General features: G+C 35.6%; 1 protein-coding gene across 8 annotated transcripts in view; it reads left to right on the forward strand.

Annotated features, from left to right (window-relative positions):
- LOC123538548 (anion exchange protein 2-like) overlaps nt 1-15,998 on the forward strand; it is a 175,804-nt gene that overhangs the window by 96,605 nt on the left and 63,201 nt on the right. For 6 of the 8 annotated variants that reach the window (XM_045322722.2, XM_045322721.2, XM_045322730.2 and 3 more), the window contains 4 exons: nt 3,838-4,076; nt 5,056-5,070; nt 10,509-10,827; nt 14,187-14,216. In XM_045322722.2, coding sequence (XP_045178657.2) covers nt 3,838-4,076; nt 5,056-5,070; nt 10,509-10,827; nt 14,187-14,216 — 603 coding nt within the window. The remainder of the gene's footprint in view (nt 1-3,837; nt 4,077-5,055; nt 5,071-10,508; nt 10,828-14,186; nt 14,217-15,998) is intronic. The other 2 variants (XM_045322725.2, XM_045322726.2) reach the window with 2 other exon arrangements.

Raw genomic sequence — 15,998 nt, forward strand, 5'->3', positions numbered from 1 at the left:
CCCCGTTAACACAGTTTGAGGTTGCAAGTGGGACCCCAATGTCTGAAACGATTTGTCTTTTAATATTGTTTACAATTTTTTACTCCAATCGTAGGAAAGTTAGGTAGGCAAACAGAGCAACCCATCGTCCTTTCCCACTTCCCCGGTTAACACAGTTTGAGGTTGCAAGTGGGACCCCAATGTCTGAAACGATTTGTCTTTTAATATTGTTTACAATTTTTTACTCCAATCGTAGGAAAGTTAGGTAGGCAAACAGAGCAACCCATCGTCCTTTCCCACTTCCCCGGTTAACACAGTTTGAGGTTGCAAGTGGGACCCCAATGTCTGAAACGATTTGTCTTTTAATATTGTTTACAATTTTTTACTCCAATCGTAGGAAAGTTAGGTAGGCAAACAGAGCAACCCATCGTCCTTTCCCACTTCCCCGGTTAACACAGTTTGAGGTTGCAAGTGGGACCCCAATGTCTGAAACGATTTGTCTTTTAATATTGTTTACAATTTTTTACTCCAATCGTAGGAAAGTTAGGTAGGCAAACAGAGCAACCCATCGTCCTTTCCCACTTCCCCGGTTAACACAGTTTGAGGTTGCAAGTGGGACCCCAATGTCTGAAACGATTTGTCTTTTAATATTGTTTTCAATTTTTTACACCAATCGTAGGAAAGTTAGGTAGGCAAACAGAGCAACCCATCGTCCTTTCCCACTTCCCCGGTTAACACAGTTTGAGGTTGCAAGTGGGACCCCAATGTCTGAAACGATTTGTCTTTTAATATTGTTTTCAATTTTTTACACCAATCGTAGGAAAGTTAGGTAAACATACAGAAGGACACAAGAATGACACACACTGAAAACCCGTTCAAACATCATGCTTGCACGAATGTTTATATAGATAATACAAAATACAGCAAGTTGTCACCTTGCCGCAAGGGGAAAGAGGATAGTTGCATTGACTTAAAGTAACTGCTGTCCACTTTTTGCTATGAGGTGACAAAATGTCATTATGTTTCATTGAGGTTACTATCCACAAAAAATGTAAACTTTGTTGTTTGTTTTTTTTGAGATTTTTGCAATTTTATTGTTTACAGTAATGTAACCTTTGACGTAGTAACTAAACAACAACAAAAAATCAAAAGTGATCAGATGAAAACCACATACTCGGCATATTTTGTTGTAGACTTCACGTCTGTGACGCAGTTCGCTTTTCTCAGAATGATGTTTTTGCCAGCGTTGGTTAATAACACACCTTTTACGTACTATCCAAATATAAGATGTTACAAAAACACATTAGTAGCCAAATCATCTAAAAAAGATATTGTTTTATGTTTCCTTAATTTTAGTTATGTAAAAAGGTAGTCTATCCTAAATGATACTTATACATTTCACTAAATGACTTTTTTTTTGCGGCACCACAATTTGACAACTACAAAATTTTGACATTTTTGTCAGTAGGTTTTGTTTCAGTTATTTGTCCACTGATATCCTTATTTTTAGCTCGACTATTCATAGAATAGTAGAGCTATTGGACTCGCCCATGCGTCGGCGTCCGCGTCGGCGTCCGCGTCCCGATTTGGTTAAGTTTTTGTATGTAAGCTGGTATCTCAGCAACCACTTGTGGGAATGGATTGAAACTTCACACACTTATTCACTGTGATAAACTGACTTACATTGCACAGGTTCCATAACTCTATTTTGCTTTTTTACAAAATTATGCCCCTTTTTTGACTTAGAAATTTTTGGTTAAGGTTTTGTATGTAAGCTGGTATCTCAGTAACCACTTGTGGGAATGGATTGAAACTTCACACACTTATTCACTGTGATAAACTGTCTTACATTGCACAGGTTCCATAACTCTATTTTGCTTTTTTACAAAATTATGCCCCTTTTTCGACTTAGAATTTTTTGGTTAAGGTTTTGTATGTAAGCTGGTATCTCAGTACTCACTAATTGGAATGGATTGAAACTTCACACACTTGTTCACTGTCATGATCTGACATACACAAAGCAGGTTCCATAACTCTATTTTGCTTTTTTACAAAATTATGCCCCTTTTTCGACTTAGAATTTTTTGGTTAAGGTTTTGTATGTAAGCTGGTATCTCAGTATCCACTAACGGGAAAGGATTGAAACTTCACACACTTGTTCACTGTCATGATATGACATGCAGTGCAAAGGGTCAATAACTCATCTTTGCAATTTACAAAAGTATGTCCCTTTTTAAACTTAGGAGTTTTGGGTTAAATTCTTATATGTAAGCTGGTATCTCAGTACCCACTAATGGGAATGGATTGAAACTTCACACACTTGTCCACTGTCATGAGCTGATAAGCACTATGCAGGTTCCATAACCCTATTTTACTTTTTTACTAAATTATGCCCCTTTTTCGACTTTCTTATTCATTCAAGCGACAAGGCTGTTAAATAGTCGAGCGTTGCTGTCCTCCGACAGCTCTTGTTTTAAAAGGTAAAAACGAAATTTGGTTCTAATGATTATGCACCAATATGCACTTTTAAAAAACCCACCAATTTCCACTCATTGGCATTGCTTTCCCAAACCCCACAACGTTTGTGGTCATGTTTCAACACAGAGGTATTTTAACGTCATGGTTTGCCAGCATGCTGCGCAGTTTAAGAGAACACAGTAAAATCATGTAATTTCGAGGGTTTAAAATTTCATGGTTTTGGTCAAAACTATAATTTCAAGGGGATATGAATTCATGGATTTCAACTTTTTAACATAAAATGAATGGTAATTTTACTTGTTCGTTGGGATTAAATTTCGTTGATTGACTTAACCACGAAATCAACGAAAATTAGTCCCTACCGAATGTTAATGATTTCACAGTAAACGGTATTATTTCTTAGCTGGAAAATTGCTATATACAGTACTGAGTGAAATAGATTTTATGAAAAAGCAAATTTAGAGTATTTATATTTCTGATCGTATTACATAACTGAACATAGTATCTGCCTGTCATTGTCACACCTCACTGTTACATGCTTATTACATGGATACATAATGAATAGACGGAAATATCACTGTTTTAAGTTACAAAAGGTCTTTCTCTCTGTACATAACAATAGATATCTATCTTTTTTTCCACAAGATAATGTTATCTTAACTGGTAACTATTTTGTAGGGAAGAGCAGTATTATGTGATGCACTGGGCATTCATCCCTCTGTTAGCAGTTCAGTTTTCACATAGTAACTAAAGAATGCTTTGACATTTATGAATATCAGCTTTGATGTGTACATTGCATATGCCCAGAGGATGACCCCTGTTGATTTTGAGATCAGTAAGTCAGAGGCTCAGGTCACAGTAGTTGTTAGTAAAATAAAAACTGTTTCTTCTCAGTATCTTGAGAACACCTCAACTTAACCCTTAGCCTGCTGGCGGCGATTGGTTTTGCCTTTGCGACCAGTGCAGACCAAGATCAGCCTGCACATCCGTGCAGTCTGATCATGGTCTGCACTGTTCGCTATTCAGTCAGTAAATTTTCAGTGAAAACCCCTTTGAGTAATAAGTGGTACTGCCCAAATTGAAAGATGGACCAGTCCATTATAGAAATATAGCAGGTTAAGGGTTAATAGGCACATTGTTCATGGGGCAGGGAAAAGACCCTTACTGGTTTTGATCAGTAAAAAGTCAAGAAATTTTATTTGTCCTTAATTAGTGGCTTTACCATGATAAATAACTTTCATGTGTTTCAAGATGTTTTTATCCACACATTACCATTTTGCACATAATTTATATATCAAAGATAGACATCCATTTCCACGCATAAGTGCCATGTTTGCATTGCAAGTATTATAATATAAACCTTGTTTGTTTATTTTACAGGTCACAGACGGTCTTCCTTTCCACATATTCACATTCCACTCAAATCTTTACATAGCCATTCTGTGAAAAACTTCGCCACTTACATTGATGAAGAAGTGAAGAATGAGAAAAAGAAGAAAAGGAGAAAGAAGAAAGAGAAAAGCAAACATCATAAGAAGAAATCCAAACCTATCATTTTTCCATCCAGGTCAGCTCTACTGTCTCCATCAATTCCTGAAGTGGAGAAAGAAGAGTACTCGGTAAGGGGAGATCACTCTTGATCTATTATGAGCACTTAATGTTATATAAAGGATTTTTTTCTTCAAATTTTTATTCCTTTTGAAAACATATCACATCGCTAACAATTTGTCAGCTATACTTGAAAAGTATGTGGTAGGTTACAGTATTTTATGTGGTGGACTAATTTTTCTGGATTTCATGTTTGCATTTGTCCATGAAGTTTACTCCAAACAAAAAAACATGAAATTTAGTACCTTGAAAAATTAATTAAAAACATAATATATTACAATCTTAAATTGAAATGAACAAATATCTGTTACTTGTATTTATCACATGTTTGACATAAAGTCATTACATAAAATTGATAATACATATATGTACACTGGTGTAATAAAGCTTGGCCACCTCGATAGCCTAGTGGTAGAGCATCCGCTTCAAGTGCCGGAAGTGCCGGGAGGTTGTGGGTTCAATCCCTGGCCGCGTCATACCAAAGACGTGAAAAATGGTACCAGTAGCTCCCTTGCTTGGCGCTTGGCATTAAAAGGGAAACTGGCCTCTTCTCTCATACCCTCGTGGCGATGGACTCCATCAGGAATGAGGTGTCGAGAGTGATTAATACAAGTTGTATAACTTCCTTCACAATCAGCCTAAAATAAATTATGTATAAACTAAAGCTTTGATGTTGACGTTGTTTAAAGTATAAGAGATGTGGGTCAAATTGACTTGTTTGTAAGTTGAAGAAACTAAACTTTTTGAAGTTTCAGTAGGAAAAACTAACATGTGATGAAAAGAATATTACATTTGTGACTTTACACATTAAATTTATTAAATTTGTTGAATAAAATTGATAAAATGCTCGGCAGAGCCTCGCATTTTATTATTTTATTCAACTCATTTAATAAATTCAGTATGAAATGACACTCATGTAATATCCTCTATGAATATGAAATAAACACTTCTAAGAAAATGTGATATACATGTATTATACATGTATTGTAGGCTTACTCATCAGAGGTGAGTATATAAGTACAAAATGCCCAATTTCTCTGTGTTAACTGTTTTCACATGTAGACACTATTTTGCTCAACAACAAAAAAATAACCTTGAGTTTTTAGGTTTGCAGTGTTTATATGCATTTTGATGCTATACTGTGCATTTTGATATTCTCTTTTTGAAATCACTAATGTGTGCATGAAAAAAAGCAATTTAAAATTCCCAAATTTCACCTGTTTGTATCTTAGAATGATAATGTTGATCTGGCTTGTTATAAAAATATATACCTTTGATTGGCTGAAATTTTTGGTAATGCTCACTTTTGATTGGCTCACATTTTCAAATCGCACTCTTTGATTTAGATGAAATGATTTGTTTAAAAAGTTTGTCTTTTATTTTGAGGAAACATTTTGTCGGCTCAATTTCTTTAAAAGATGCACACCGTGTAATTAACAAGCTTGTGACCTTGATGGCGCTGGGCTGCATAAAAAGGATGCAGTGATCACTCTGCTTATGTGCTCACACCAAAGTCACTAACCCTCCCTTGACCTGACTAAACAAAGTCCCTTTTTAACCATGCTTTACGTCGGGCATAAAAAAATCCCAATTAGTTTTCTTTGAATTTTCTTATAGAAACTATTAACAAAAACCCAAAATGACTGGTACTCTTTTTAAAGTGTTTGTAGGTGAAATGCTATTAGAAAAAGCATTTACCAAAAATCCAAAATGACTGGTACTCAAGTGTTTTTAGGTGAAATACTATTAGAAAAAGCAGGCTAACTTCTTGCTAAAGCATATATACATCTGTCATAACATTTTTCAGTTTCAGTTTATATATTGTATTAACCTTCATGCTAACTGTTGATGTTTGATCCATCTAAACTGTAGCATGGATTTTCATAAATTGCAGCATTAAGGTGGTTCTGCACAATTGATAAACTGGTAGTGATGGCGTAACGTCATTTATCTGGATAACATTGAATAAAGCCTGGATTCGGTTTATGGAAATGATAATCATTTTATGAAATAATGGCAACCCGTTAGTAAAATGTATTGCAACAGCAACATTACTATCTTCCTAAAGTTATAGTATGATAAAAAAACTGCCTCGGTAGCCTAGTGGTAGAGCGTCCGCTTCGAGTGTGGGAGGTCGTTGGTTCGATTCCCGGCCACGTCATACCAAAGATGTAAAAAATGTTACTAGCAGCTTCCTTGCTTGGCGCTCAGCATTAAGAGGGTAGTGCTAAGACTGGTCAGCCCAGTGTCAGTATGATGTGACTGGGTGGGGTATCATGCCACGTGTCTACGGCGTGATATTCCAGTGAGGCAGCACTATAAAGTTGGGCATTGTGCTCACTGCTACAAGTAGACACCATCGCTTATATGACTGAAAAATTGTTGAAAAAGACATTAAACCTGAACACACGTACACACACATCTAACATGTTAAATTATTTAAAAAAATGCCTAAAATCAGCTTGAAATACACAGATCTCTTTAATCATGAGCAAATATCTCAAAAACAAGCTCACGGACTTATACATTTTATTTGATCATACTATATGTTTATTCACGACTGTGAAAAGTTTCATAAAAATCTACATTGTAGAAAAACTTCTGTTCGCGAAAATATAAAAATTTTGAAGTTTTGAAAAATTAAGATTTAATCAAATTTTACGTTGTCGAAATTTTTTTAATCGGAACGTGCAGAACTACCTTAATATCAGTGGTATTGTCTCATATAGAGAAATCATGAAAGACCTTGTCACGGCAAAGTTGGATCAGACAGTAGATAATTCAATGACTTAGTTTTAGTGATAGGAAAATTTATGGTTTTCCTACCTTATATTCAGGAATTACATTGTGTGTATGAATATAATTATGAACGTATAGAATTTTTTCTCATCTGAAATGTTTTTTGTGTGATTTTTGTTACTATTTTTAGAGAGGAATGGTTCTCATATTTTCTTTTTAGCTGAAGGGTAGATTGTATCCTGTATTTGTTTGCCAAATTTTTTGTTTAGTTTTTAGTTAAATTTTTATCAGGTGAATTCAGAACGGACACGACACCCTGAGACTCTAAAATCTACTGGGCTGGGCATGCTTCTTGTTTTAACTTTTTCATTACTTTTGATATCTCATTGCCATATTGAAAAAGATTGTATATTATATAATATAAATAATATCATAGGTCTATAAATGTACAAGACAAAGAAACACGTAGTGCTAACTTCTTCATCTAGCACATAAAACTAAATATAGTGCTAACTTCTTCATCTAGCACATAAAACTAAACATAGTGCTAACTCTTTCCTCTAGCTCATAAAACAAAATGTAGTGCTAACTCTATCATCTAGCTCATAAAACGTGAACTTTCCTGCTTCGTATTATTTCAAGCAAGTGCGAGCATTTGAGAAAACCAAGTAACCGTCTGTAAACAAGATTGATGTTCGCCTTACATGAAAGAATTTGATGCTCAAACAAAACTCAAATACAATATTATCATTCATGTTGTCAGAAGTTTGTCAGAATTCTGAGACAAATTTTGGTTAATTTCTTTCGTATATTTGGTGAGCATGCCCAGTTGTAAATACAACCCAAAGTTTCAGCAAACATTTTCTCTTATATTCAGCCTACAGCCTATGATTTAGGAAACTTGCTAAGATATACTTTTGCCTAATAAAAATAACCTGAAGTTACATCTATGTCTAGTAAATATACTTTAAGTGATATCTATGCCTAGTATGTATAACCTAAATGTTATATCTACGCCTAGTAAATATCCATGCCTAGTAATTATCACTTTAAGTAATATCTATGCCTAGTAAATATTACTTTTAAGTCACATCAAGGTCAAGCAAATATAATACTTCAAGTAATATCTATACCTAGTAAATATAACTTTAAGTTATATATCTATGCATAGTAAATATCTGTGCTTGGGGTAATATCTATGCCTAGTAAATATTACTTAAAGTTATATCTGTGCATAGTAAATATCTGTGCTTGGCAAATATAACCTGAAAGTTATATCTATGCCTAGTAAATATCCATGCTTGGCAGATATAACTTGAAGTTACATCTATGCCTAGTAAATATAATTAAGTTATATAGTAAATATTACTTTTAAGGTATACCTGTTCCTATTAAATATTACTTTTTGTTGTCTTTTCTTTCATAGATTTAGGTCTCTCCTCTTATCAATTTGCAGCGAAAGAGAGTGGTTTCGTTTGCTGATACGTTTGATTTCTTTACCTTTGAGTTGGTACGCTATTTTATAATAAGATGTCTAAGTTTTGTGGCATGCTTGACACTGTAAAAAGAAATTGCATGTTTAACGAATGATGCAAGATGTCTTAGAAATTTCAGGGTTGGGACAAAATATTTTAAGTTAGTTGTTCTTAAGTTTTGCACCTAAAAGACAAAATTGTTACCTAAATTATCCTTTTTTCAGTTCAGTTTAGGCATGATGCACTCTTCAAGACTGCCTATAGAATTGAGGTTTTTCTTGAAGAATGGCACATTATGTGTTGTTTAAGCACTGATATTGGTTGTGTGATGGGAAAGGGGATTAGGGACGGCATAAAATTTGTAATATCCATGCTAAAAGAGGTTAACTGCATTTATACAAGTAAGTAGGTAGGCTCTTTTGGCACTGAGGTGGTAAAGTATACTTTAGGCACTCTGAGGCTACTAGTACTCAAGTGTTGACTTATTCAACAATATTTATGAAATGTTTCTTCAAAACTTGGTCAAATAAGCACTAATGTTTAGTTGATATTGTACAAGCCAAATTGTAATGTTATTTGTAAGCTTTTAACCATGTTTTGTTTAAACAGTTGTTGCTGAATATAATATATATATATAATATATATATAATATATATGTATTTTTGACTTTGTCATATTTCAGCTTAGAAGAGAAAACAATATGTACAGCTTTCTTTTGTGCAGTAGTTCTGTTTTTCATGAAGAAAATCTTCTCTTGATTGCATTTTTTTGGGGGGAAGGATATGTCAAAAGGTTAAACTTAAGCTTGTATAATTGTATCTGATTACAATAATAAGCCTGTCCAATAAGTTCAGTGCTAGAGGACACTGCATTTGACCACTTTTTAGGGAATGGGTTTTGAGCCTGGGAAAAAATGCATTGTGAACCATCCAAATTAGGTTTTGTTAAAAAAGTTTGCACCCCCAAAAAACGCTGGCATAAGACCTTGGATAAAAAATTCATTTTCACTGCACATAGGAGGCAAATATTCTTCGTAACAATATTATTGATTGTCTGAAGTAATTTGTACGATAAATATGTGCAAGTTGTCAATTACTTCAACAGAACTTCAGAATCCAGGAGCACCTGGTTAAGTTTTAGCTGTTAGCATTAAGTGAAAATACTATTTAAAAGTTGAAAGTAGAAAATGAAATTAAACTGTTAAACTTTGTTAAGAGTTACTCTGATTTTAGGTCCTCACATTTGTATTTCTTTAACTGCAATTTGAAAATATTGCCAGTCATTGCATAGAAATACACACATGTACTTCATTTCCTTAGTGTAAGAAGTTGCTAACTGCTTCCTAATATTTCAATACAGTTAACTACTTTTTGCACTTAGGTTATAGGTACACTATACCATCTTCAGCTAATTATAGAACTATAGTCTGTTTCATTCATTTGCCAAATATAGCAATGTGCTTAAGTCTCCAGGTATTCTGTGTACCTGCATCTAGATAAGCAAATTTTTCTTTATAGACGTTAATGTAACTTTGGCAGAATGTATAATTTCTTTCAGCTTACAGTGTAAATGCTTCTTGAATTAAATCTGAATCTTTTATGTGTAGCGATGTTACCCCAAACAGCAGTATGTAACTATATTGTACAATTTGAATAACTGTGAAAAGTTAAGCAACTGTTAATATTTAAAGGAAATTCTATATCATATTTTTGTTATAATATGGTATGTTATCATATCTGATTAAAAAATTTCATTTTCAGGGTTATGAATACCTTTCGATCAGTGATTGAAACAAACAAAAACTCACGACTACATTGTTACCCTATAATATAAATTGATAATTTTTATGCCCTTGGCATCTACTGATGTAGGAGGCATATAGTGATTGTCCTGTCCGTTTGTCCATCCATACAAGGTTAACCAAATTGGACCGTTTCGTCTAGCATCAGTACCCCTAACTAGAATGACTTGATACTAATGCAGATGTAACCTTTGACCATTCCTCATCTTCAGACATCACATGACCTCAGTTTGACCGTGACCTTGAACTTGACCTCGTTTTGGACTTAGGATGCTTTGTATCGACAAAGATGTCACCAGGGGCATCAAGCGTTTATTGAACGCAGCTCCTTGTTTTAAAATGTGCGTCATTATGTAGGTATGTTGTGTATATAAGATGCTCAGTAATTGTTCTTAAAAATATTTTTCATATTTTTTCATATTTGGCAGTCAGGCGAGTCGAGTTCAGGTGATGGGTTTGAAGAAGACGATGTCCCTGCCGTTGTTGTAGTCACAGATGAGACCTCGAAAAATGTCGCCGATAACGTCACTAAAGATGTTGAGAACGTTGATGAAACAACAAAGCTTTTAATTGACTTAGAAGATAGTGATGATCATTTCGATGGAAGGCCACTCTCGGTTGAACTGTGTATTAAAGAACCAGTGAAAACACCGGACATAGAGAATAAGACCTTGAAAGTTCCATGGTTTATTGGCGATGATTCTAAATCCTCTTCAGGCAGTTTCAAACCTGGCCTGTTTTATATAGGTAATATTTTGTTATTTTTCGTTAAAGTAAAAAAAACTTAAAGAAAAGTTTAGGGGGAAAGGCGTATATGGGTTGTCATCTTTGGGAAGTATTTTATTATGTCTCCCCCAGGAGACATACTGTTTTTGCCCTGTCCGTCCGTCCGTCCGTCCGACAGTCTGTCCGTCCGTACGTCACACTTCATTTCCAAGCAATAACTGGAGAACCATTTGACCTAGAACCTTCAAACTTCATAGGGTTGTAGGGCTGCTGGAGTAGACGACCCTATTGTTTTTGGGGTCACTCCGTCAAAGGTCAAGGTCACAGGGGCCTGAACATTGAAAACCATTTCCAATCAATAACTAGAGAACCTCTTGACCCAGAATGTTGAAACTTCATAGGATGATTGGTCATGAAGAGTAGACGACCCCTATTGATTTTGGGGTCACTCCATCAAAGGTCAAGGTCACAGGGGCCTGAACATGGAAAACCATATCCGATCAATAACTAGAGAACCACTTGACCCAGAATGTTGAAACTTCATAGGATGATTGTACATGCAAAGTAGATGACCCCTATCGATTTTGGGGTCACTCCATTAAAGGTCAAGGTCACAGGGGCCTGAACATGGAAAACAATTTCCAATCAATAACTTGAGAACCTCTCGACCCAGAATGTTGAAACTTCATAGGATGATTGTTCATGCAGAGTAGATGACCCCTATTGTTTTTGGGGTCACTCTGTTAAAGGTCAAGGCCACAGGGGCCTGAACATGGAAAACCATTTCCAATCAATAACTTGAGAACCTCTCGACCCAGGATGTTGAAACTTCATTGGATGATTGTTCATGCAGAGTAAATGACCCTTATTGTTTTTGGGGTCACTCCGTTAAAGGTCAAGGTCACAGGGGCCTGAACATTGATAACCAGTTCCGATCAATAACTTGAGAACCACTTGACCCAGAATGTTGAAACTTCATAGGATAATTGAACATGCAGAGTAGATGACCCCTATTGATTTTTGGGTCAGTCTATTAAAGGTCAAGGTCACAGTGGCCTGTTCATGTAAAATCATTTCTTGGAAATAACTTAAGGTCAAGGTCACTGGGGCCTGAACATTGATAACCAGTTCCGATCAATAACTTGAGAAACACTTGACCTACAATGTTGAAACTTAATAGGATGATTGGACATGCAGAGTAGATGACCCCTATTTATTTTGAGGTCACTTGATCAAAGGTCAAGGTCACAGGAGCCTGAACAGTGACTTGAGAACCACTAGGCCAAGAGTGTTGAAATTTAGCGGGATGACTGGACATGCCAAGTAGATGATCCCTATTGCAGCCAACCATCAGTGTCTCTTTGACTTTCGCTCCTGACCCCTATTGACTTCTTGCCTATAGGACTTTGCATTGGGGGAGACATGCGCTTTTTTAAAAAAGCATTTTCTAGTTTTAACTGGTTGCAGTTATTATGATGTACACAAATAATTATTTTCTTTACCCCATTTTATAATCCCGGAATGTGGGTTTTATGGAATTCATTAGCAGTGAACACACACAAAAAATTCATCTTGTGAGTTATAGAAAATTCAGGTATAAGAAACAATAGGACTGTTTATTTAAATCTCCTAAGGAATTTTTTATCAAAAATACAATTACAAATGTATGGTTAACAGATTTTTTCAAGTGATTCTAGCAAAAGAATATTTCTGATAGCGATTTCTTGATATGTAACAGGAGTGGAAGCAAAACATCATTCAGATTTTACTTTTGTAAAAAAGAAAAAAAGACGATCTCAAGGTGCATTGATAACTTAGACTTTCCTTAATAAGCTTTACAGATGAAATTTGTCATTGTCTTCTGAATTCCAGTTACTAAACCTTTTCAGAATTTGCATATGTATAAAAAAAAATATGGGAAATTCCTTTAGTATAGTTTTATTCCTTGTAAAGTTTCGTTTTAAGTGAAAACATGTAATTTAGTATTTGTTGGACTCTGTTTACACGAAAAAGAAATTGTACATAAAAAATCTGTTATATTGGCCATCTCTACAACTGCTAATTATATTAAGTTCCAAAAGAATGGGAAGTATATAATAATTGTGCTTTTTTTTCAAGTTGATTGGTTGGTAGACGCTTGGGTATCTTACTAATAACTAGAGAATGCTCTGGTCAGTTTTGGTAAAACTTTGTGGGGTCATTGCTTTTAGGCAGTGTATGACCATTATTGATTTTGGGATCAGTAGGTCAAGATAAAGGTCACACTGACCTTGAGACTGAAGAACAAATTTTCAATTAACCTTTACCCTGCTAAGTTTCTGAAATGCACTGGTCATTTAATTTGGACAAAACCATTTATTATTCAAAGGCTGGTGTTTAGTGAAAATTTATTGACTGAATAGGGAACAGTGCAGACCATGATCATGATCAGACTTCATGGATGTGCAGACTGATCTTGGTCTGCTCTGGTCGCAGCTTAAGGCAAAAACACTTGCCGCCAGCAGGCTAAAGGTTAATGATAATGGAAAATGCTTGGGCTGCGTAAGTCAGACTACTTGGGATGATTGTGTGTGGTCAACAAATGACATGTGTTGCTTTTGAGATGAGTCAGTCAAAGATAAAGGTCAAAGTGACCTTCAGGACAAATGTAGCTAGTAGATGACTTCTGTTATTTTTGGGGGCTACTAGGTCGTATGTCAAGGTCACAGTTACCTTGAGACTTAAAACAGTTTCCTATCAAATACTGGACATATAGGCCTACTTGTGGTCAAGCTGCATAGGAGTATAGAACAGTTGTTTGATATCACTAGCTGACTCTTACAGCTTTTAGGGTCAGTAGGTGAAAGGTCAAGGTCAAAATGTCCCTGAGACTGAAATATTTTTTGAGCTACAGCAGGAGAATATTTATTCTTACAATTGTCACTCTTTATAACCTTATGGTTTATAATCAGAACATGATCTAAGTAGGTTTTAGGCCAGGAGGTCTAAGGTCACCATGGCCTTGTCTAAGGTCACAATGACTTAGTCTAAGGTCACAATGACCTTGAGACTAAAATACTTTAGGATCTATAGCTTAAAAATGATTGGGCCTATATCATGGTTGTCTGTGGTATGGAAATAATTATGTCAAGGCTTGATATGACTTAAGATTGAAAATAAAAACCCCAGTTAACAGCGGGGAGAAGTTAGGCATATATGGTTAAGAAACAGCTCTTACTGATGTCATTGATTGAAGCAGATGTGCTATTTATGTCAGATTTTGTTGATTAATTTTGAGAAGTGAAAGGAAAAAATAAGGACAAGAAAAATGTACAGTGTAAACAGGGTCTTGTTAGGGTAAGATTGTAATGTTTCACATTGTTCATGCATTTTCTCAACAGGAGAAAATGGCCCTGTAGACACAGTAGAAGGTATGATGTACCGACTATGTATTTGTGCCTTTTTATTACGTTATGCACGTTTAGACTTGTTTTCCTGCAATAATATCATTGCTTTCTCGTTCACATGTATTTGTAATCATTTTGCTTTGTTTAAATACTTTAGTCACTCAAAGTTTAAAGTTTATTCGCTTTCCTAAAGTGTAGTTACATACAATAGTTTTCTCAGGGGCTCAGTTTTTTCCTAATTATCTCCCCCTTTGAAGGAAAGTTATAGTGTTAGCTCACCTGTCACAAAGTGACAAGGTGAGCTTTTGTGATCGTTAGGCGTCCGTCATCCGTGCGTGCGTCCGTAAACTTTTGCTTGTGACCACTCTAGAGGTCACATTTTTCATGGGATCTTTATGAAAGTTGGTCAGAATGTTCACCTTGATGATATCTAGATAAAGTTCGAAACTGGGTCACATGCCGATAAAAACTAGGTCAGTAAGTCTAAAAATAGAAAAACCTTGTGACCTCTCTAGAGGCCATATATTTCACAAGATCTTCATGAAAATTGGTCAGAATGTTCACCTTGATATCTAGGTCAAGTTCGAAACTGGGTCACGTGCCATCAAAAACTAGGCCAGTAGGTCTAAAAATAGAAAAACCTTGTGACCTCTCTAGAGGCCATATATTTCACAAGATCTTCATGAAAATTGGTCAGAATGTTCACCTTGATGATATCTAGGTCAAGTCCGAAACAGGGTCACGTGCTGTCAAAAAGTAGATCAGTAGGTCAAATAATAGAAAAACCTTGTGACCTCTCTAAAGGCCATATTTTTCATGGGATCTGTATGAAAGTTTGTCTGAATGTTCATCTTGATAATATCTAGGTCAAGTTTGAAACTGGGTCATGTGCGGTCAAAAACTAGGTCAGTAGGTCTAAAATTAGAAAAATCTTTTGACATCTCTAGAGGCCATATTTTTCAATGGATCTTCATGAAAATTGATCTGAATGTTCACCTTGATGATATCTAGGGCAGTTTCGAAACTGGGTCACGTGCGGTCAAAAACTAGGCCAGTAGGTATAAAAATAGAAAAACCTTGTGACCTCTCTAGAGGCCATATTTTTCATGAGATCTTCATGAAAATTAGTGAGAATGTTCACCTTGATGATATCTAGGTAAATTTCAAAACAGGGTCACATACCTTCAAAAACTAGGTCAATAGGTCAAATAATAGAAAAACCTTGTGACCTCTCTAGAGACCATATTTTTCAATGGATCTTCATGAAAATTGGTCAGAATTTTTATCTTGATAATATCTAGGTCAAGTTCAAAACTGGGTCACATGAGCTCAAAAGCTAGGTCACTATGTCAAATAATAGAAAAAACGATGTCATACTCAAAACTGGGTAATGTGGGAACAGGTGAGCGATTCAGGACCATCATGGTCCTCTTGTTTTGCAGATGTCGGTCCGTCTGTCCGTGGACCAGTTGGTTTCCAGATGATAACTCAAGAACACTTAGGCCTAGGATCATGAAAGTTGATAGAGAGGTTGTTTATGACCAGTAGATGACCCCTATTTATTTTCAGATAATAGGTCAAAGGTCTAGGTCACAGTGACCCAGAACAGTTAAACGGTTTCTGGATGATAACTCAAGAACGCTTAGGCCTAGGATCATGAAAGTTGATAATGAGGTTGTTTATGACCAGTAGATGACCCCTATTAATTTTGAGATAATACCGGTAGGTCAAAGGTCTAGGTCACAGTGACCCGGAACAGTTAAACGGTTTCCGGATGATAACTTGAGAATGCTTGGGCCTAGGATA

Source organism: Mercenaria mercenaria, chromosome 18 (genome assembly GCF_021730395.1).
Source record: "Mercenaria mercenaria strain notata chromosome 18, MADL_Memer_1, whole genome shotgun sequence".
Classification (NCBI taxonomy): Eukaryota; Metazoa; Mollusca; class Bivalvia; order Venerida; family Veneridae; genus Mercenaria; species Mercenaria mercenaria.